The 24,140-nt window shown below is 38.4% G+C and overlaps 1 protein-coding gene across 1 annotated transcript in view; it reads right to left on the bottom strand.

The window, feature by feature from the left end:
• Positions 1 to 24,140, bottom strand: part of PLEKHG1 (pleckstrin homology and RhoGEF domain containing G1) — a 124,175-nt gene that overhangs the window by 3,785 nt on the left and 96,250 nt on the right. Inside the window, exons 6-19 of the mRNA XM_042878784.1 lie at positions 22,834 to 22,903; positions 15,011 to 15,057; positions 14,412 to 14,562; positions 13,315 to 13,446; positions 10,781 to 10,963; positions 10,599 to 10,694; positions 10,383 to 10,469; positions 8,108 to 8,141; positions 6,859 to 6,954; positions 5,603 to 5,641; positions 5,130 to 5,152; positions 4,044 to 4,262; positions 3,474 to 3,590; positions 1,043 to 2,717 (exon numbers count right to left, since the gene is read on the bottom strand). Coding sequence (XP_042734718.1) covers positions 1,043 to 2,717; positions 3,474 to 3,590; positions 4,044 to 4,262; positions 5,130 to 5,152; positions 5,603 to 5,641; positions 6,859 to 6,954; positions 8,108 to 8,141; positions 10,383 to 10,469; positions 10,599 to 10,694; positions 10,781 to 10,963; positions 13,315 to 13,446; positions 14,412 to 14,562; positions 15,011 to 15,057; positions 22,834 to 22,903 — 2,969 coding nt within the window. The remainder of the gene's footprint in view (positions 1 to 1,042; positions 2,718 to 3,473; positions 3,591 to 4,043; positions 4,263 to 5,129; positions 5,153 to 5,602; positions 5,642 to 6,858; positions 6,955 to 8,107; positions 8,142 to 10,382; positions 10,470 to 10,598; positions 10,695 to 10,780; positions 10,964 to 13,314; positions 13,447 to 14,411; positions 14,563 to 15,010; positions 15,058 to 22,833; positions 22,904 to 24,140) is intronic.

Here is a 24,140-nt window from a genome sequence, read left to right on the forward strand (position 1 = left end):
TATCAGTGCAAGGAAATGCACTGCTGGGCTTCCCAAGAGATGACGATGAAGCCAATGGTATCTCACTCAGAGAAATGGTTAGTAGGAAACAGTCAAAGGCCTTTTAAGTTCTGCTGAAATTTGGTTCTATACTGAATTCTGGGATGTTTTTTCAAATTCTCAATCTTAGAATTTGCCTCAGTGTCTAATTCTTGAGCAATTCTGCCAGCATGACTTGGTGTATAGTGCTCTAATATTTACTACATTTAATCTAATGGCAAACAACGCTACAAGATAAAGGAAACACACAGTTCCAATTATAAATTGTTTCATGACAAAATGGAAAAGAACTTTCTGAAAATGGCCTGGTAAATGGGATATTTAGAGACTTCTATAAAGGCGATAATGACACTAGCATGTGGAGTCCACTGGCTTCACTTCTCCAATTTGTTTCAACTGAATATGGACAAAAAAATCTCCAAAATTCTTGCAGCATATCCATTACTTTGCACATTCATTATAGAGAATAAGACCACCAACCTTCTTATCTGACCCCATTCCTTACGCTTGTAAGCGTGATGTGGATGTTACCTGAGCAAATCTGGTAACACGGTTTATGAAGGCAAATCTCTGCACCTTTTTATTCAAAATAGGAAGATCACTCTATTAAAGGAAATAATTGCAGGCTTGGGGTTTTTTTGTTGTTTGTTTTTTGGTGCTTTTTTTTTTTTTTTTTTTTTTTGTTTGGTAAAGAGGCCAATGATGCTTCAGACGTGATTTCTAATTCCAGCCTAAGCTGAGCCTATCCCCCCCTGCCAATACCCCAGACTATTTCTTCCCTATTTTATCAAGTAATGGCAAGAATTTATTGACATATAAAGGACTATTCACGTCAGAAGTAGTCACAGGAAATTCCTTTCAGTGTCATAAAACCGTGACACCAAAAAGACAGTACTGATATTCAGCTAATAAGGTAAGGAAGATTCTATCCTCCAATTCAGTACATGAATTTCACTGTAAGTACCTAAAGAAGTAAATCTGTACAGGAATATTTTTAACATACCAATAGCAGGACCACCTTGTTTCTTCTCCTCGAGAATAGCAGCAAGATCTTTGTGCTTCAGTTTCTGTTGTCTGCTAGCTGGCTGTTCCTGCTCAGGAGTTTTAACTTTCAAAAGCTGGTTAGCTTTCTTAATTTTCTGACTGTATTGCCTTGCCATCATAAAAACTCTGTTCTTTGTTTTATCCACAATAGCCAGGTCATTTTCCATGCACTCTGTATGTGCACTGGACAGAATACTATTGGCAGATTCGTATGGGCTGTCCACAAATGGCACCTCACCCGAGAAGGAAGATCTGTTCAGACTTGCTAAAGAGCTTTCCTTGCATGCCGTAGTGTCTTCAAGCCTGAGACTAGCCTCACTTATGGTGGCAGCCCTGGGTTTCACAGTTTTAGGGAAAATAGGAGTTTCTGGAAGAGAGAGAGTAGACAATGAGTATTCTACATCTTTACTCAGTTCAGGTGTACTGCCAGCATGCAGCCTTTCCTGTATATCATCTTTACAAACAGGAAAGGCTGCAAGATGCCGATCTCTTGTCTTTTCCTGATTCTTCTTGATGTAGTTTTCCAGGTCATTCCAGATCTCATCTACTTCCTCTGAGAGTTTATCTGCTGCAGATTTATGAGACAGCGAGTCAGAATTGGAAGAGCTATCTACGAAGCTCAGATAGTCATTGTCAATGGGAAGACGATGGTAAGGACTCTCATCTTCACTGAACTGGAGACTCTCTTCAGAAACAAACTGCTGTTGATTGTCAGAACATGTCACATCTTTTTCCAGGCCCAGTAAACTCCACTTTTTAGAGCATTTTAAGGGATCATGTTTAAATTTCAATAGTGGTGTTTCTGGAAGCACAATGGTGTCATAGATGTTATCTTCAACAATCCTGAGCTCATCCAAACTTGAAGTAGGTGCTTCTCTACCAAGTAGGATCTCATCTCTGCTAGCATGAAGGGAGGCTCTGCTTTGATTTGCTGTCCTCTTTTTGGAGGGCGAATTTAAGCTGCTTTTGTTTTCCTCCTCGTAAAGAGAGTCTCTAGCAGATCCCTGGGGACCAGGGTGTGTTTCCTCCCTTCTTGTCAGACCCATCAGCTTCAAGTCTTCGTAGCTTATGTTGTCATAAACATGTTCAATATCATCAATGGTCAGCTCCTCTGAAGATTCAGGATATGCATTCGTACTGTTCGCCTCTGTTCTTTTCACATCCCTTCGAGAACTGCGCTCACTGATTTTACATCTGGTGATGGTTGGACACGTGTTGCTTTCACCAGCACTACTGGCCCTTCGAACAATTTTATGACGATTGGAGCTAGGAGTTTCATTTTGATGCACTACCCCCAGGTGCCAGCTGCATGGCCGATCAGAGTGACCCCTCCTTTCTCCACTAACAGCTGAACCAGTGTTGGACGAAGACATTGATGGCATAAACATCTGATAATCATCATCATCATCTTCATTCTCATAAGGTGGACGTCGGCTGGGAAACAATGCCTGCCTAATTTGGTGGTCTGTCCAGATGTTTCTGACAGAGGTGGTTCCCCCCAGGATATTCATGATCAGTGAGTTGTTCTGGGGTGTGTTGAACTGTCTGGGTGATTGCGACTGTCTAGCTGAACAGGAAAATGGGAGATTGGTATTCAGCTGGCTTGACTCTTCATCTGAAGGATCCTTGGAGCTCTGTGGAGATTTGAAATATGCAGGTAATGTTAGTCTGTCCCCTGCAATGACACAAAAATTCCTTCTGTTCACAGAACTTTCACATTATCAGGGTTGTCCTGCAGCACGGAGTCAGGTGGAGATGGATAGGATAAGCAGGCTACTCACTAGCAGGGGAACCATGGTGTTAGTGCCAGATTACTTTGTCCCTTAATCCTTTCCCTGGCTCAGAGTTCACTCTTGGCATTTAATATCATCTTACTTCAAATAAGAGACACTGGGATTATGCTAAAGCATGAGTAATTAAAGGCAAATTTATTTGGCAGGGTTGGGTTAAACCTTTTATGCTAACTCTGCAGTTCCACAATTAGATTTAACTAATCTTATTCTGGTCTTGTGCCAAAAGTTTTGTTCTCCTCCCTTTCCCATTGCGTATAATCCTAGCAGAAAGGTGGTGTGCTCTCTAGCACATGCCATTGAATATTTTTCATTTTCTTTTTTGGAGTAAATTTTCAACTTTTTCAACAAGGTCATATGCCTGCTAATGCAAACATGAAGGATGCTGTAGGTGTATCTGGCAGAGAGAGAGAAGATTCCTACTTTTGGATTAAGTTAAAGTTGATCACTTTGTTTTGTTTTCCTGTCCCCCAGAGAAAACTCTTTGAGGTTCTTGCACATGAAAAACATGGAACGACTTCTCTGTCTACCTAAAGGAATCCACACATTTCTTTAACATACCTATGATGCACAGCAAAACCAAAGTAAAAGTTCATATACCTGAATTTCACACTTGTTGAGATTCACACTTCTCCTTTTTTCAACATTTTCAGCAGCTTGACTATTAAGTCTTTTCCTTCCTCCTTTTGATTTCTGTAGTGAATTTTGTTGCATTCCCTGTGATTTAAAAGAACAGAACAAGTTAGGAGCATTAAAATCCACACTGCTATTTGCAGCCAAATTCAAAGGTTACTAAGGAGCTAGAATAGCAGAGCCAGGTCACATATCCACAGCTGAATAATGAAATGCTCAAGAGTATTCAGAGCACACAGGAATGATTCAGAGCCTAGAAAACTTTCTTTATAATAACCAATTAAATGAAGTCAATCCATACAGCTTGTCAAAAGGAGATGAAAGCAGAATGTGCAGGAACACAGATGTAGAAGAATACACAAGAACTGAATTAGGAGAAAGGAAACAAAATATTTATAAAAATAAAAATATTTATAAGGAGAAGAAGTTGCAAATACTTCTAAGATGTTCATGCCTCCTTGCAATTTTACAGGTACTTTTAATATACTTTCCATCCACTCCATGAGAGAAAAAAAATTATTCTATTCTTTTTCCTACCTGTTCAGATTCTTCTTCATCATCAGCATCAACCTGTTCTGCAGCAGATGTTTGGAGATTTTCATCCTGATCACTGTTGTAGGCTGGCTCAGTGGGCCCTTGAAATTGGCTCTCTAGCCCACTGGATTCCAATGAACCCTTTTTCCTAGAATTCAGCAGGGATTCATTTGATCCTAGTTTGGTGGCTTGAGATAACAGGGCTCCTTCAATACAGATCCGCTTAAGAAATAAAAGCATTGATTAAAAGTTACATAAATTATATATTTCAGTATGCCATTGCTTTGCATCAGTCTTCTAGACAGTGATTAAGCTACATTCAGTTTGCTGTGCTGAAATGAGGTGTATAAGCAAAGAATTAAAGCAATCAGAGTTTTTCCATATAATGCTTGGAACTGAAAAAAAAAAAAAGATAAATGTGTATAATTATGGGCTTCAGTTTTATGGCATCCCAATTAAGTCACATCTAATGTACCCTGTTAACATATTTTCCACAAACTCTCCTTAATTCACATCCCGAATAAGATCAGGACCTGGAACTGAACAAGAGATTTTCAAACTGCACTGGAACTTCGTAACAAATTCTTACCAAAAATGTGTAAATGAGAAATGCTTATTTACATTATGCTTAAGCTATATTGACTCTGGTCGCATATAATGATTTATATACAGTGTATGAATCGTAAAAGAATAAGTTTTGGTTTTTTTTTTTTTCCATTTAAAAATACAGAGGTACAGATTTCATTTAAAAATATTCTCCAAAGAATACACACTATCTTTACACACAGCACTCCTGTGATTATAGTGGTATTTATAAGAACCACTAGGACATTAACAGTTCTTTGTACTGTGCTATAAAGTACAAGAATGTGGAGCAGTCAATTTTTGTTTGCTAGATATTCCTGGAGTAGTTAGCTGTGTTTCGTTAATTTCAATAACGCTACTGGAGACATTATAAACAACATTCATGTTTTTGTTTCTTTCTTTAAACCAACACAGCCAAGGAGATGTGGATTCTATAGAAAATATATTCTTGTTAGTTACGTGCTATTTGAATGTGCCAAGCAAGAAGTACAAGAAATGGCCTACCTTCTGCATATCTGGGCTTATATCTGAAAAATAGAAACATATACTTCACCATAAGTGAATAATCAAACAGCTATCAACCTATGCCACTGGCTTAATGCTACACTCATATCCCAGTGATGAATTCCCAAAAGAGGATCAAATGAAACAGCAATATTCACTTGAAGGTCTCTGATAAAACAAGAGAAAACAGTAGTTTTCTGATATCTCCACCTGAGGTCCCGATTTGACAGAATGATGTAATGCGGGCAGCTATTCACAGTGACTGGCTCCTGGTGTTCAATTACCAGTTGCTAAGACACACAGGACCAAAACCCAAGCATGGAAAATGAAATATTAGATTTAAACATGAGATTTTGTTTTCTTTGCCTCTCAAATGTGTATGTAGGGTAAGTTACAGGAGAAGAGGATACATTTTTACTTGTTCTACAAAATTGGAAACACTGGGTAAGTAAGCAGTAGAGGAAGCAGCTTACCATTTGACTTCAGAACTTTATGGACTCTGGATGAGGGTTCTGAAAAAGACAATGTGTTTAAGCACTCTTGCATCACAAAGAAAGCTATAGTTATCTTTTCATAGCACAGACATCAAAATTTAAGCTCCTGGCAGGAAAACCAGATCTTCTGTTCTTAATCACTCAGCTAACTCACATTCTTAGAAAAACAGAATTTCTTGAAATATCATACCCACAGCTGTTACCAAACTACTTACATGTTCCTAATGCCAGCTATCAGCTGTTCTCTATACAACAAGACACACAAATTTTAAATCCAGGTTAGGATTCCTGGTTTCATAAGACTCAGTTCTCATTTATGCTACTGCTTGGAGTTGCTGGAGGTTTCCATATTCAAAACAGACGTACTTATGAGGTACTGAGAAATATCTATAAGGCAATATTTTTAAATTTTAAGTAGCTAAATGTTAGTCCATCCATCCAGTCAGCATTTTGTAGTATTCCTTTTATGGGCAAAAGAGCATCCATTTGTTTCACCTCAGAAACAGAGAAAGATGCCTAAAAAGGTTTGGGTTTTTTGAACACCAGTGCCACTATACAATAAATCACTACATCAGTCTCTCATGAACCATATTTAAGTCATTCCCAGTACACGATGTTACACATCTTATCTTAGTAAGAAATGTCTTTAAATAGTTGAGCACAGGGACTGCAATATGCAGTCACTCAACTACACAGACATTTGTAATGTCTTCAACACTAAACTAACAATAATTATGGATCTATGAACCAGTAGAGAGAAAAACAGAAGTGAACTAATGATTAACAAAGATTTAAGAGATGGTTATGGCAGACATTATGGTAAATAGGTAGTAGTTAAATGTTGAAGTAACAAACCTATCATAAGATAGAATCACTTCTGAGACAATAATTACTTGGGAAGGGGAGGACAAGAAAGGTCAGATTTAAATAATGCGACTGGCTTTCCTGTGTATGCATTCTTCTGTCCATTAGAAAATACCAAATGTTGTAAATGCATCCACCCTTAGGAATGTATATTCATGAAACAAAATGCAAACGGTGGATACAAGAATTAAACTGCACAAACAACAAAGCTTAACAAGATATGTCAATTGTGTATCAGAGGAACTGAGCTCTGCAGAATCTCAGCGGAGTGTAAGCTAAAGACCAATGTTACGTGCACAGACTCAACCAACCCTAAACAATCCATCTTGCTTTTCCTTATCATCTTCATTTATTAAAATGAGATTATTCACCTGATTTCCTTCTCACTCTCTGTTGAGTAGTACCTTCTTTAGGCTGATATGATGATTTTATTTCGCCCTCAGGGCTATAATGGAATCCTGGGTGATCTGTGGAATAAGCAGAGGCAAAGGTGTGTTAACTGCACAGGTCTCAGCAGCTCCCTGGGGGCAGTGCCTTCTTTCCTGTGTGATTCACGCCATGGCACATGGGAGCCTGAAGCAAAGCAAGTGCAGTTCACAGCCACAGGTAACTTAGGCACTTGGCCATAGTAACATTTTGCCCATTTAGTTGCACCTAGCTCCAGATTGCTAACCCAGAACACTGATAGCACAATTATTATCTTCAATTGTTTGCTAGTATCTCAGTCTGAGCCTTCTCGACCCATTCTTCATGACAATTATGTAAATAAATAACAAGGCTTCTTTACTCCATGATTCAAGCACTTCCAGTGTAATATTACCGTTCTCATTTCCCTTTGTTGCCAGGAGCAGCTGCAACAAAAAGAGCTAACACAAAAGCACGAAAGGCAGCAAAGAGGTGCAACAGAAAGGCCAGTGCAGAGGGAGCTGGATTCAGAACATGCAGCAGCAGCATTGTGTTCTCTCCTGAACCCTGACTCCTGTGACAGGCAGACAAATTCTTCAGTCAAACATCTGTAAAGCACTAGAATGTTGGGTCCCAGCATGAAACTTTCTTGTGACTACACCATAGATGAAGTTGGTTTCCAACACAGCCACAAGCCCAGCCACTCGGATGACAGGGCAGCCAGCATAGGCAGCCCATACTGAGTGCCCCTGCTGGGCTCCCAGTTAAGTCTGTGCGCACTGTGGCTGCCCTCACACTCCTCCAGCAGCAGGTCTGCCAGCATGAGAAAGTCATACCAGCAGTATGTACGTAGACCTGCATTTTTTATTCAGTGAGCTCTAGCCAGAATGAGTTTATGTCACAGAAGGAGGAAAGATAATGTATTTAGTCAGCATGGAATAAGAAAAACAGAATAACCAGTATTTACAGAAGGTCTAATCTGCTTCTTCCTTTTTAATCATGAGACATAACTTGTCAGATGAAGATCCATCAATGCAGTGACCAGAGAGTCCCAAAGGATCTGCAAACATTTTTCATTTTTTTTCCCATCAAAGCAGGATCAAGGAATGTAAACATGACCTTCTCCCATTTCAGATGGAAACAACATTCAAAGCTGAGGTTTTGAAGGCAGTTTTGTGCATTTTTTTAAATGGAAGCAAAAAACAATCAACTTACGTATGGCATCCATTTCTAGAATTGCCTGTTTGGCCTGAAAGAGAAGAACATAAACAAATGAAGAAAGGAAAACTGAAAAAGATAAATTACAAATTGAAGGATTTATTATGTTATTAATTATGTTGAATGTTACAGATTTCAGGGTTTTTTGTTTGTTTGTTTGTTTTTCAGACAGTTAAGTTTAATTTTTGAACTAAGAAATACTGCTGGCATTGCCTTTTTCTCCTGGTCTCTATGCTTCACACGTTACATACATTGAGAAGAATTTTGGTGGCAGGAGTTTTCTGGAGTTCATCTTCAGAGCATCACAAAAACTGTTGTTCTCTGCACATGCCCTTTCTGCCTCCACTCTGGCAGTGGAAAGGGAGGACCATGTACTCACAGTACCCACTGAGATAGGGAATTTCTGAAGGAGGTAGTGATGCCTAAAAATAGATTTCAGCCACCAAAAACTACCTTTTTCTTTAAGAAAAATAAGCAGGGTGTTTTATCAGGTGCATCAGCCGGGAAGAAAATAAACTGAAATATAGTAATTGAGTTAACCTGTTTGATCCTCTCTGGATGCAGTTCAGTGATTTTCCACCAGGTGTCACATGTGGACTACTATTAAATCCCTCAAAAGCCAGGCAGAGAAGAGTCTCATGAATAGCAAGCACAAATTTGCCAAAATGTGTGCACAAATGTGTGCTAATCTCAGAGATTTATTTGGTCAGGCTTTTTCTTCCTCAAAATAAATTATTTTTCAGAGCCAAAAATGACATTATGAGGTAACTTTTTTCCATTGATAAAAAAATCCACAGAGAAAAAAATACACAAAAATTATACAAAATATATGTAGTAATGCTGAAGCATTTCTTTTTACAATCAAATAGTTACCAAAAAATATTCACACAAGCATGAATACCAGTGCAATCATTATATTCTCAGTGACATCTGTCAATCAGATATATAAGAAGAAATACAAAATGCAATTGCTATGACTTCTTCCTCCTTAACTCTCCTTTTTTGTTGAAAATTTTACTTAATACACCTCTGTGTATGCCAGTCACAGGTAACACTCACTTATTCACTACAGCATAAAAATGAGTGAAAATAGTAATAGAAAAGAAAAATTCAGTGAACAAAAATATCAGAAATAAAATCTTGCTTCCAACTAGAGTCATTGCGTGAGTCATGGATGGAGTTAACTCTGAATAGTGTGAAGATGCAATAAGTTACACTGGGAAACATCACCCAGAGGTCTAAGACAGGATTTGATAAATAAAAGGACCAGATTTCCCTACTTGCAAGCTATGAAGACTGTATCAGTAGGTATCTGACAACTATGAGAAAATGCAGAACTGTGCCTTGTTTTCTGTCATAACACTTCCTGGCTCACAAAAAAAGGGCCTAGATGTCCCAGCTAAAGATGCAGGGCTCAGGATGGGTGTGTGCATTTGCAAAGTGAAGCACATGCTGCAAATGCCTTCGCTGCTACGCTATCTAACCAGGACAGATTCAAACTAGCTTGGCAATGTCTACACATGCTGCAATTAGCACACCTCAGTGTCATGCAGACAGGCAGTTTCAAGCCAAGGTATGCTCTCTTCCAATAGAGTTTTCTGACACTGCACTGCTGTTACTCATGTCTTAGTGGGCAAATCCTGATGTGGACAGCAATGCTGCTAACCCGGTTAAATTCTTCTACTCATGTACCAACCCCAGTAGATGCTTTTAGTGGAATCTTTCCATTAATTTTTAGGGACTTTCAAAGATATAAGAAAAGAACACATCAATATTCAAGAGTTTAAACTTTCTCCAAATTGCAACTCATCTTGCAACTAACAAAACATGGGGCAACATAATAAAATAGAAGGCATTACTTCCAGCGCAGCCCTAATAAAATATATTATGATTAATGGATATAAGCAACAACATTTATTTTAGTTTTTGATGTTTTTTTTTTTATATCAGAACGTACAAAAAGAGCAATAAAAACAAAACTAATGGTACATTTAGCCTTTTTGTGGAACTAAATTATCAGTCCGGTCTAATGGAAGTAGCTGCCATTCTCAGAGAGTCTCAAGGTGTTCACTAGAGATTTTTTAATGAAATTTTATTTTTCTTGTGCTTCACCTTTGAAAGCAGTTGTTCACAAATGGATGTACTGTCAAAAAGCAATGATATGACTAAGATGTGTTGTGAAGGGAGGGATGTTTCTTTCTGTGAAAACTGCCATGTGCTACATATGCACGTTCAAGGAGTTGAGTTTTATATATCTACTTATTATTTTTACCTTGGCAGGAATTTTAGCAGGATGATTTTCTAGAATTAACCTCTTCAAGTGAAGAATCCAAAGCCGTTTGTCTTGCTGTGATTTTGCCTGATTAAAGTAAAATTAAAAAAAAAGAATCAGCACCCCAAGAAAGAGCATTCCTGCACTATGCAGGGTCAGGAATAGCTTATGGGCATCAATCAGGCTATGCAGTGGGCAAGGAGTTTTCTGTCATACCTGGACAGTATGTTGCATCTTGGGATTTTTATAGTGGAAGACACTGAAGCTGAGTGGTTCCTTCGGTATTACTTCAACCAGCATAAGATTCCCACACTGTAACAGAGAGACGCAGCACTGCAAATCATGCTAGAGTTTCAGAGACTAAGAGACAGCACATGATAATCTGCTCTCTGACATACCAGTATGTGAGCTTTGTATGCAAACATCTCGTCTCTCTTTTTTGTGATTAGCAGCAGTTTGTCAAAGAGGAACAGCGTGCGCTCATTTTTGGCTCTCTGAATGCGAAACGTTCCCTCTAGAACCAGCTCTCCGTAACTAGTGAGATCTGGCCCTTTCCAGTTGGTGAGCAAACTCTGTATCTCCTGCAACAGATCAAAGGAAAACAATTGACATGCATATCAGTGCTTTTACATAAATAGATTCAAAGATCAATCTGCTGAGGCCATTCCTGCTCTCCTATATAACATTCAACAGCACAAAGTCACTGTATGCTGGTGCTGAGGTTATTGGGTTAGGTGCAAATCACAGCCAGGTGCTTGCACACCTGATGCTAAGCACAGACTAAAGCGTGCCCTCCTGAATCCTGGTTATGTCTGCGGGAACACAGTGAAGAGCCTGGAGTTTCCCAGGGCTGCCTGTATCTCTGTGTCTGATAGGCTCACCAGAGCAGATGCTCCCTGGAGTTGTTGTGGAGATATTTCTCAGAAGACCAAAAGACGAGAAGTGATTTGGTCAACTGATTGCTTAAAGACGGCAAGATTCTTTTGTATTTGTAATGATCTGTAGACGTAACATAGATATTTCTCACCTTATTGCCTTAAGTTGTGTCAGGGTAAGTTTAGGTTAGACACCAGGGAAAACTTCTTTACAGAAAGGGTTGTTAACTGGAATAGGCTCCCTAGAGAGGTGGTTGAGTCACCATCCCTGGATGTGTTTAAAAACTGTTTGGATGTGGTGCTCAGGGACACGATTTAGCAGAGGGTGGTTAGGGTAGTATGGTTAGGTTATGGTTGGACTCGATGATCTTTAAGGTCTTTTCCAACCTGAGTGATTCTATGATTCTATTTATCCTTTAAGAGAAAAACGCCAGGGAAACATCTAAGAACATCTTTAAAAATTTGTATTACTTGGCTAGGACTATTGTTTCCTAAATTGCTCATTTTTTCTGTCAGAGGCACAGATACAAAATTTCAGCACAGTACAGCAAACTAAGAGCAGACTGAATCTCAAGTAAGGAAATGTTTTAAAACTTCCATTGACTTTAACCTAGCATTAGCAAAGCAGACAGATTTCCTCATTCTGGGCTGGACTCTAAAACATTTCATACAGCCATCAGATATAAATCTTTCTGGTATATTTGAGCCCAAATGCAGCCTAGGGCATACACAGGAAGAAAACCTAAATGCACAGAGCAGCACATTTTGGACTACATGCAAAACTCCTTAAAAAACCAAAATCAAACGAAAACATAACAAAACATTGCATTTTTAAGGTCCCTTAAGGAACTTGTAAATAAGTTGGAGTGTAGCACAGCAATCAGTTTCACCAGTGTCCAGGGAGACTCGGCGCTGGAATCACTGTTGCAGTACTTTCAGAACTGCAGACAATGGCAGTGTGAGAGCTCACAGAAGACCTATCCCCCCTGTGGCTGCAGAAACAGATTTTACTTTTAGAAAGGGTAACACAAACGTTTTCCACAAGCTCATACATTTGCCATCTCCGCTTAATAAATTTATAATATGCACTTTTCCAAGAGCGGTTTAGCCCTCTTTATTGCCAAATATTACTGGTTATCTTTAGTCAGATTTATAGCAAACTGTTTGTAGAAGTCATTAGCATGCATTTCCAGCAATGTGTGGCAAAGGTTACACCGCTGCAGGCAAGGCATTATCAAATGTAACCCCATTCCCCTTATGTATAAACAGAAAAATGAGGGCCAATAGGTACAGTTTGTGTTAAAAGACATGAAGGAATAAAAGAATTACATGAGACAGATTTCTGGAATGGCATAAACCTATTAAACTCTTTTATTAACTTAAAAAAAAAATTTTCAAGCAATATAAATACTGCTGACAAAAGTGTAATGTAAAATGGCAATTCACTTGGATGTTTGAAATTGTTGAAACAATGATGGATCTGTAAGAAGTCTGTGAGGTAGCTTACTCTTGACAAAAAATTATTCAGTGTAGCTTTTGCTTTCTCCTCAAAAACCTGTCACTCAAAGTGAAGTTAACCTTTTCCTAGCTATCGTGTTTCTAGGTTTATATTTTTCACACACACAAAAAAATGTCTTCAGAAGCCCAAGAGGGGAAACACTTGAAGAAGAAGCACAAGAAATGTCTCAAAACAAAATTAATCAGCACAAAAAGGAGAAATCGGAAACCACACGATTTCTGAACAAAGACATGCCCTAGGGTTGTACAGCAGTGCTGTACAATTGAGGGAAAGGAAGAAAGAAAAGTTATCTCAAGTTCCATATTACTGCAAAAGAAATGCTGTACAGGATGCTGCTTGCAGAGAAGAGATTTCTGAGATTTTCCTGCAGCACCTATGACATGGTTTCTAAGATCAAACAGCCACAGGCATACTCAACAGGACTTTAAATTTTGACTGACAAAGATAAAAGAAAAAGATTAAACCAAAAAATGCTGATGGCATATAGCTTCACAAAAACAGCTTACAGAAACACCAATAAATATCTCTGGGAACTCACCTGAAGCCTGATGGCATGTTCATGTTTCCTCTTCATGTCATTTATGTGCCATGCCACTCTTTGCATTGTATCTATGGCATCCAGCACCACATCATAGCCCTCAGTGTCCTTGTCAAGGTGATTTTCTATCTCCTACAACAAGAAAAAATAATTTCTAAATGATTTTTTCCAGCTTGATGCAATACTATGTTTTATCTGTAATATTTTGTCTTCACATTGTGATCACCTGAATGCAATGTTTCTGCCCTTGTTTCTATTGCATGCAGTTAACAATTTGATTAACACAAGATGGCTAAGAGTGCAAAGCTTTTATGGACAGTCCAGCAGCTGATGCAAACAGAGGCACAGAAAGACAGCACAGCACACTTACAGGAAGAGACCTTTTCAGACAGCGCTTAATAGCTTTTCTTAAAATATAGGACGTATCAAAATGCTTACAAAATACTGATGGAATTACACTAGGCATTATTTTACACTGGGAGAGAAGAAAAGCACCAGACATTTTTAAATAAGGATCAATGTCTTTACACTTCACTGGAACATGACTCTGTAATAGGAAACATATGTGGAAAATGTTAACAATAAAGCAGGAATTTCCTAAACTTGCTTAATTCAATTCACTGGATATGGAAAGAGCTCCCACTTCCTCAATCATTTCTCTCCACAAGAAACTTACCAATCAAGGATGTTTATATGTACTTATACCTTCTTTCAACCACCCCCAGCAGTGAAATATGTGGGAAAAACCCGCTTTTCATTGCAACAATATTTTTTTGTACAAAATAGTTTATTCATTAAAAAAATCTTCCATAGAACTTGAGAATGACAGACAATTTAAAAAAAATGTAACTATTTGGATGCACAGACTGATTCAACATGTCAAAAATAACTACCATACATTCCCCAGCTAAAACATATGCATATGTTATGAAGTGATGAAGACAGGAAGAGTTGCCATGTGTAAAAATCAAACACTCCCAAAATAAAGTGTCTAAAAAACCCCAGAACTGTTCTAATCAAGTTTTATATCAGAGGCAGGAACACTGCAGTGCAGTAGCCTTAAGTGGGACACTATTCAAATGGGTTTTACTGCTTACGTGCAAGAGTAGGTGATACTTCAGGATTCGCTGGACAGGTTTCAAGAGATAGGAGCCCAGGGGCAAGGAATGCTGCAGTGCTTCTTGCCTTTCTCTGAAGAACTTGGCCAATGTCTTGTTCCTCATGCATTCTGTCAACACAGCCACTGACCTGAAAACATGATACCTATTTGTAAGACTGTAGGTAAAGTTGAGAATCATTTCTTTCTTTCCTTGCAAAAAGGGGCAGCAGGTTCCTAATCCAACCACTGCTTCTTCTTTTACGTTATCTTATATATTCAGTAGTGTTTTCCTTCTAACATTCAGCCACTTTTCTAGAAGTGGGAATTAGATATCTGGGGCATGCAGAAGATGACCATCATTTTTTAAGGACCAATAGCAATGAATGACAAAATCTACTGAAGTAAAACTACAGGTGAGCATCTTTCATTTTTCGTTTTTTCAAGTTTAAAAAACTAACATCTTTTTTCTTCCCTCCAATTTGCACGAGGATGGAGGGCGGGCACAACATTTAGACACACATATATCTAATAGACTATAACCTGCATTACGTTAATTAGCCAAGGGACAAATGAAGAAAGGGAATCCAGAACTCCTACCTTGGATAGTTGGTGCAGTACTGTGTATATATATGGAAATCTTCACTCTGTGTGGGAGGAAAGGTTTTCATATATTCAGATTTTGCCACATCAGCAGTTAGCACATGTGCAAGGCACAGGCAATGACACCACAGCAACACATTCTTCATCTCCTGATCAGTGAGTTCCCCACTTCCACTGTAATATTCTTAAAGCTAATATAGACCTAGTTATTGAGTTTCACTTTTTCTTTCTGGAGAATTTTCCTTAAATTTTAGAGAAAAGGGAGGAAAAAAAAAAAACAAAGCAACCAAAGAAACAAGAAAATCTACACAGAGAAAAAGTAAGTGGCCTAGAAATAGAGTCGCCATGGTCCTTATGATGTCACCTGAAATCCAGACTATATATCAATGACAACCTCTGCATCTTTTAGAAAATAATGACACACACACTCCCTTCAGGCAACTGAACTGCACATACCTAGTTTTGCATGTGCTGAAGCACACACCCGTAAAATTTAGTTTTGTGGACATGTTCACTGCGATTTTCAAACTACTATAAATACTTTCACGTGTGAGCACAGTCTAAGCATGAAAATGAGATGCCACAAAAGTTTTAGGATTTTTTGTGATTTTTTTTAAAGTAAATTATGACTCTATGCAAGCAGGAAGTCATTACTAAAACAAGTTGTAACTAGATTTAGGTGGGTTTATGCACTTGCCTGTCACTGAGAAATACTCCACTTAGTGCTGACAAGCTTCTGAGGTGAAGAGTCTGAGTTTCCTTTCTTTCTTCCTCAGCATAAAATTCTTTCTCAATTATCATCATTTAATCCTATGTGAGAACAAGTCTCCAGAAATATTACCATGTGCTTGAAGTATATGTCTGCCTATCAGCTTCTATCTGAAGTAGTGCACAGTTTCTGCAGCATGTTGGAGTCATAAAGAGTAAAAAAGCACTGCAGAACTGCAAGGCAATCCTGAAATCAGTGATTTCTTTTCTGAGCCCTAAACCAATAAAAAACAATTCTCTGGTGGTAAACAAGACCCTGCCTTCCACATAAACCATCTTCAAGACAGACTGTGACCCACTGCCCCACAATAGTTGTGCCCCCTTAACACCCTCCCAGCAGTGGTATCTCTGAAAAGTGAGACCAAATATCCAGAGCCCTATGCAGAGCATCAGGAGAGAGGGCTGAGGCTTTTATTTCTCATTGTTGAGTGGGTTTTTTTTTTTGGTTTTTTTTTTTTTTTGTTGGCTATTCATCAGAAAGAGGCAGCTGAAGCAGTTCCCTTCCCCCTCTCCCTCCTACATCAATCTGCACCATTCATTCTTCCAGTGGAGCTGCAATTCACAATGACTGTGGATGAAACAAAGTGTTACTAAACCTCAGTGTAATTAATTTCAGTGTTCCTTACTGGATTTCAATATTAACTGTTTTGAAAAAATTAGTCAAGTAAACTCCTAACAAATGTTTCCCTCAGGGACTACAACCCCCATTTACTCCCTAGCATGCTGCAAACTATTACTTTAAGCTGCTCTTCTTTTAGACATCAATCAACTAAATTTGGTCTTAATACAATACAGCCAAACAATTTAGCTTGGTCTTTCATGCCTAAACTAATTCTGCTGTCGCAGCTGGTTTTTGTGGCAGTTTACATATGCCCTGCATCCACACGCAAAGACAACGAGACTCTGTCACAACTTATTAGTGTTCAAGCTTAGAACTCGCGGTGACAGCTACAAACCGTCCCAGCGCAAAACCAAGCACTAATGAAACTCAGACCATTGCATACATGACACAACAAGCATTAGCAAACTAGCTAATATGCATAAAAAGTTAGGGTGCCTAAGAAGCCACCTTCCTCCCTTTCACTGTGATGAAATTCAGTGAGGTGGAGAAAGGTATTTTATTATATTTGTGCATATAGAATCATAGACTTATAAAAAGGCTTGGGCTGGAAGGACTTTAAAGATCATCCAGTTCCAACCTCTGCCATGGACAAGATTGACACCCATGAAATCAGAGTCCCATCCAACCTGACCCTGAACACCTCCAGAGACGGAACATCCATAGCTTCTCTGGCCGACTTGTGTGTGTGTGCTCACCACTCTCTGAGTAAACAATTCCCTTCTAACATCTAATCTAAATCTCCCCTCTTTTAGTTTAAAGCCATTCCCCCATGTTATATCATTCTCAGACCCTGCTTATACGCCCCTCAAGTACTGGAATGCTGCTATGAGGTCTACCCAGAGCCTTCTCTTCTCCAAGCCTAGTGAGCCCAACTCCCTCAGCTTTTCTTCATAAGAGCAGTGCTCCAACACTCTGATCATCTCTGAGGCCCTTCTATGGACCTGCTCCAACAGCTCTGCAACCTTCCCGTCTTGGGGGCACCAGGCAGTACTCCAGATGGGAACTCACAAGGACAGAGCAGAGAGAGGACAATTCCTTCCCACTCCCTGCTGGCCATCCCTCTTTTAATGCAGCCCAGGATACTGCTGGCTTTCTGGGCTGCAAGCACACACTGTTGGTTTGTATTCAGCTTTTTGCCCACCAGTACCATATACTAATAAAAAATTTTCGTGTAGGGGCTTGCTGGTATAAACTGTGATAAATTCCCATGCCTACAAGCACAGAATAATGTAATTTACAGAATGACTTCAGAAGCAAAGTACAGAACATCTATGCTGGCTGGAGTTGATCTCGCAGTCACATAGTTTAGAAGAGAATCTGTTGCTTTTTCACCTCAATCAAAGACAGTTGAGACTTGATAATAAATCAAACATATTGATCTAAAATATGTCCTATAATTCACTCTCCAAGAACCACACAACTGCTCTTCCTCAGCTTGAAGAAAGAAGCCACACTAGTCAGGATGGCCATTCTCCCATGGATTGCCTAGTTACCTGGCGCTCTGCATCTCAAGAAGAGTCATCTAGTTTGCATGCATGGCTGATGCTACCTACTTTACAGCAGACTTCCCAGGGCATATCAGGGCACAAGCTATGCAGGCTAAAGCCAGTGCTGTGTGTTGTATTCAGAAATAAGAGAAGAACCAAAACTGAGACTGATTTAATGTGTTGCTATCAGCCCTTTCACACTCTAAGTGTAGCACTAGATATGCTCATCAGTATTTTTTTGGACAGTCTTATGCTTACTCCGTCTAAAAGTCATTACATTCACCTTAGCTATCTTCAAATCAGATTAAAAGTGGTCTCTGCTGGGAGACTGGAATTGCTCCAGAGGCCATTTCTAGTTTGGAGGTCCAAAGCTTTTAGGGCAGAGGATAAAAACACTGAGACCAAAGCCAAATGTTATCTCCACTTACTACAAGTCACCCTGAAGAGCAAAGCCAAGCACAACAGGATCCCAGCTATACATAGTTTGTCCCCTGCTGCTCAATTAGTTCACAGTGTGACTCCTGCATGTGGAGTGAGGAGGCTCCAAGCACAGGACAACATCCCTGATCTCCTCTCAACTCTTGGTGCACTTTGCTTTTTTATAGCCATAAAAGGCACTTTAAAATAAAATTGAGACATAAAAAATGAGCTGAGTGAGAGTGTAAGCTGAAGCCAATTGCCTAGATCTCTTCATTAATGAGATGTTAGATTAGAGTCATTCTCCCTTTCCCCTCAGTTAAGCTGTTGGTTTGCCTTTCAGAAAACATATGTTCCAAATTTCTGAGGTGCTGAGTGAGAAGAGTCATGTGCCAGCATTAAGCTTTCCTTTACAACTACTCACTTAAATGCAAATTTGTGGAATACTGAAGTCAATCTTCTAATTAACACTGGCATCATTACTACAAAAATGAAAGACTGAATTGGCAAGAAAACATACAAACAAACTTATATACGAATAATTATGCTGTAGAGAAGCTTGCTCTGAAACCTTTTGTCAGCCTCCAGTTACAGTTATCAGCAAAACATCTTCAAGACATTTAATGTACTAGAGTTAATATAGTTCTTCTAAATGACAAGGAAGGTCCAAGGGCTGGTAGAAACTACCATAGTGCACTGCAACCCTCAGTGGCAGGTTATTTCAGTGAAGCAGCCCTTCCACATTGGTTAAATAAATACCCATTCATCTGTTTTGTATCTCAGATAGTTAAAAGCATAATACACAATCAAACAACAAACTGTGTTCTTCTGCATTTGTGTCTATATTGTGTCCATGGGTTACAACTGATTTAAAAACATCAGAAACAGAGGGAATTAATATAATGTTCTAAGTTGTTAAAAATATTTTTGGTGTGTTACAACTTTGTATGGCTATTTTAACTGATAGTAAATTCTAAGTTACTGGCTGATTTACCCTGAAGACATCTTGCCAAGGTCTGTTAACAAATAAAAGCCATCATTTTAGGAGCTATTTACTTTGTGCAATGAACACAATAAAGGATAAATTCTCAAATCCACAATTACGGGTCTTTGTCAAAGCATGCTAATGTGATTTGATAATCCTTATTGTATTTCCCTCAGAAGTAAAAGATGCAAGGCTGTTTACTATTTAAACATGAATGCCTTACACAGGAAAGACAATGGTATCTGACTGCATGAGGGAAGAATGAAAAGCTATACAAAAAATTTTATTAAGCAAAACCAAGTAACACATTCAAATTCAAAAAAATAATCTATCAAAATTAGTCCAAAACTAGATGCTACAAAAATAACTTCACTAGATGTTTTCAGCAATAGCAAGCATTACTGCTATTAATGCAGTAATATTTTGGTTATTTATTTATTTATTTTATTTTGGTTATTATTTTGGAACTATTAGCTCTGAAAAGCTCCACTTACTTTAACCATAACTATTCTATTATTCATGCAAACCAATTTTGTATTATTCCACATGAATCCTGAACAGACGGCAATTACTTTATTCAGTTACTTACTGTCATGAAATGCAAAGAGCAAACATGGTACCTACATTGAAAGCTTGATTATACATTCAAAATTCCTAACTAGCTATTCACAAGTGAATAAGTAGGTTGAAAAAAAAAAAGTGCCACTAGAGCCAGAGCTAGCATAACCAAAGCACAGTTCCACTAAAAACATCTAAGAAGTTCCACTGGAGCTACATCCATTAGCTAAAGCTGTGAGCTATGACTTCAGTATAATATTATCCCAGTGAAGATCTAGCACACTAATCAAACAATAAATGGCTGAAATCCCGTAAGGCTTTAAGGACTATGTACTGCCAAAAAAGGCTATTTTATTTCCACTACTCAACGTTGAGAAGATACAAGCAACAAAGAATGGACAACTGGAGCCTGTTAAGACAGTCAACAGTTACTGTAACGACATTTTCACAGCCAAAAACAGAACTATGGAGTATTATGTTATTGTTTTATTTTTCTTTCAAGCATTTGCACTCATCTGGATGAAGTTAAAAAAATGCTCATTAGGACTGCAATCTCCAGCAATTTCTGAGCCATCAGGCAGTTGCTTGCCAGTAATACAAATTCTAAAAATATTTGACAAGGGAACAAAAAGCACCAGAAATTGATGATAAGCAGATGGATTCTAGAACTAATGGCCAGGAAGTCTATCAGAGAACTTCTTTCAGCTGGCTAGTACAACAGAGGGAGCAACTTTTTCTTGGATTTGCTGTTATCACTTTTAGCACCTTTATTTCAATGTCTCAGCCATTAGTCACCACAGATAGATTCATGTAATATGGCAGAAAGATCTATGAACTCCAAATTGTGGCATCTGTAAATATCCTGAAGGCCTCACAAATGGTCTTCAGTACAAGAACAACTTTTGTGATATAGCAAGGTATGACAACGCTGTATACATTTTCTCTACTGCAGTATCCATAGGAATAACTGGGACCCTCAGCTTTGGAATGCCCCAGTAAAACCAGCAAATCATAGGAGAATTTAAGTTGATCAGGAATTCTGAAAGTTTTGTGTCCTATGTCTATATTAGAGCAGCGCCAGTTAGATCAGATTGCTTTTCTACTGGAGTTCTGAATATTGTAGAACAGCTTGGGTTGGAATGGACCTTAAAGATCATCTAGTTTGGTATTCAAGGATGGAGATCGTACAGGATGCATGCAATCTATTTTGATGTTCAAGCACTCTCTCATGGTTAAAAGCAAACCTGAAAGTCATCACATCTCACTGAAATTCCCTTTGTTGCAACTTGTGTCCACTGTCTCTCACCCTGTGCTCCTTCAAAAATGAATCTCAGCTTTGTCTTCTCTGTATTCTTTTACCAGGCAGCTATAGACAGCAGCAAATATTTCCACTCAGCTTGTCTTCTTCAAGCTAAACAAATCCTGTTCTTTCAGCCTTTACACATCACATTTTCCAACCTCCAGACCTGCTCTAGTCTGGATCACTCTAGTGTGTTTCTTGTTCCAGAAGACCAAAATTTACAGTACTACGCAGTCTTACAAGTACTGTATAGAGGGGAAGAAACAATTATCTAAATCTGCCAACTGTATTTTTGTTAATACAAATTATATGTTAACACACATGCAAGATACTGTTGGCCTTCACTGCAGGGGCACACTGCTGACATGCTCTGTAGTCTACCACAACTCCAGATTCTGCTGAGCTGTTCACTAGCCAGCCAGACCCAATCTACAGGTAAGTGTTTTCTATTCCACACACAAAACTTTGTATTTGTCCTTACCACTCTTCTTAAATTCAATATCGGATGCTTGGAATGATAACAACGTGTCAGAAGCCCCACCGCAACATGGCTAAAATACAGTGAGATCTCCCAGTGCTTAGAAAAGATCAGCTGAAAGATAAGTAGTAACTTGCTCCAACTCAATTCAAGCAAGTAATTCAGTGAAATGGCAGCCCTAATCTGTTACCGTCATTTCCTTTTCCAATAAAATCCCTTGTGCCACAATAGCAATGAACAAAATAGAGTGGTCCAGTTAGTCCTAAATACATATGTTAGGACTGTTTTTACAAATGGCTGGTGCTGGCAATACTGAACTCAGGATGAAGCCTAAAATATGACAGAGATTTTATTTTATTTTAATGAAACCAAGCAAACACCACTATGAAGAAATTACATTTAAAAAACTACATTTCCCATTCCCTTTTCTGCCCCTTTTAACCCAGAAATGTCATGGAGAATCATTATTACTTGACATATTTGGGCTCCACAGATGTAAGGCAAATGTAGGTTCTCTCATCAAGTCTGCAGTGAACTTGAGTCATCAGTAGCCTAGATTGTTTAATCTCTTGTTGTTCTACACATAATAAACATTTTCCTTCCCACTGACTATCTCTCTGGGTTTCCTATAATAAAGGACACTTCGGTACTTTATATTTCTCTTGCATCTGACAGCTTTCTCTTCTCAATATTTTTTTAACTTCTGAATTATACAATTGAATAAATATGTTCAGCAAATCCAAAGTATTTCAAAGAGACTAAGGTTTGAATCTTAACATTAGAATTTCAGCCATTCTTTTTAAAAGAAAACTAAGTTATGATGGCTCAGTTCAGAAAAAAAAAAAAAAAGAAAAAAAAACATTTCAGAAAATAATAGGACAACAAGTTATTGCCTTTTCTAAAATTGCAGCTAAGTTGTATTCTATTGTCATTTTAAAGCAGACAAAGCATAACAGTAGTACCAGCTGATCACCCATGTTAAAAAGTGGGGAAAAAATGATTCACTGTAATGCTCCACAAAAATGGACCTAAAACTTAACCCTAGATCAATAACTCCATCAGGTCAGATACACTTCTCAAATAAAATAACATATTTTTCATGGTTGAAGTAAAGTGTAGGTCTAGAACATTAATAAATTAATCTTACTCTTTGATATCATTCTGCAACAGGTATTGTGCTACAAATACTTGCAGCAGCCACTTACTTTGGACACAAAACAGTCTGCTATAGCCACAGGATCATTTTCACAGTTCTCTAAATCTTGCAGAAGTTCACTAAAACAAAGAACAAGAAATAGAAAGACAATTATTGCACATCTTGGAATAGACATGCATATGTGCCTGAGACGCAGACAGAGTTCCATCATTCAAGGAAGCACTTACAAAGCAGAGAGTCCTAAAAAGGGAACTAGAAACCCTCTGATTTCCCCCGTAAGCTTCCCATTCTACTATGAATAGACCTGTAATGGTCTTCCTTGCTTTTTTTCAGACTATAAAATAGCACCATCTTTCAAACCAGGATCTAAATTGGACTGAGTCAAATGTACTGTTCTATTTCCTACCACATAAAACACAGTATCTTAGCTCTGTTCAGTGTTATTGCCACTGTTCCTCTTCCACACAGATCAGGCACTCAGATTCAGACCAGAACAGTTGCACAGTATCTCCATGTGTACTAAACAAAACATTTTCTCTTATACACAGTCAAGCTGTTATCTGCATGTGCACAGAAATTCCAACTCTGATACCACAACACATCACCCAAATACAAAACTACATATTTTTCTACCAATATGTTGAAGTTACAGTGATTTACTTTTTGTATTTATTTATTCTTACATGTGCTGGCTTCACATTAATTGCAGCACTGGAATACCTCTCTTGTCAGTAAACCACAAAGCTTTATGAACTCTCCCTCTTGGATATGCAGTCATTGGAGTTTTCTATTTGGAGGCAGAGAAACACCCTAAGGAAATGGTATTCCCACATACACAAACATTCAAGTTATTACGATGGCCATGGGATGCTGATTGTATAAAGCAGAGTGCTGTCCTTCAAACTGACAGCTCTTATATGATATGCACAGTACTGTAGACGGAGAGTAGTTTATCCTGTACTCCAACTAACGCACCCAAATCAAACAAAATTTAAAACATGTCCTGTCCTATAAAGATTCTCTTTGTTCTGAGAGTTTCACTTGACTGAGGTGGATGAGGAGCAAGTCTGAAAAACACAGATGAGAAACAGAAATGTATTACACATACATGAAGAATGGTAATAAGTTCACTCAGGAAGTCTTTTCTACATTTACTGGGTCTCTTCACTGAATAGAGATGAGCCAGGAAAATGGTTTTTGAAAGGGAACATATAAACTCTACATGCAGAAAAATAAAACCTTATAGAAAAAAAATTTATATTTTTGACCAGCCAAACAGGAAATGAATTCATTATAACAGGAGCAACTCAACAACTAAGCGCGTTCACTTTCATATGAAATTCAGGTCTTGAAAAA

This window comes from Lagopus leucura, unplaced genomic scaffold, assembly GCF_019238085.1.
Source record: "Lagopus leucura isolate 7727_CA_CO unplaced genomic scaffold, USGS_WTPT01 Super-Scaffold_73, whole genome shotgun sequence".
Lineage (NCBI taxonomy): Eukaryota > Metazoa > Chordata > Aves > Galliformes > Phasianidae > Lagopus > Lagopus leucura.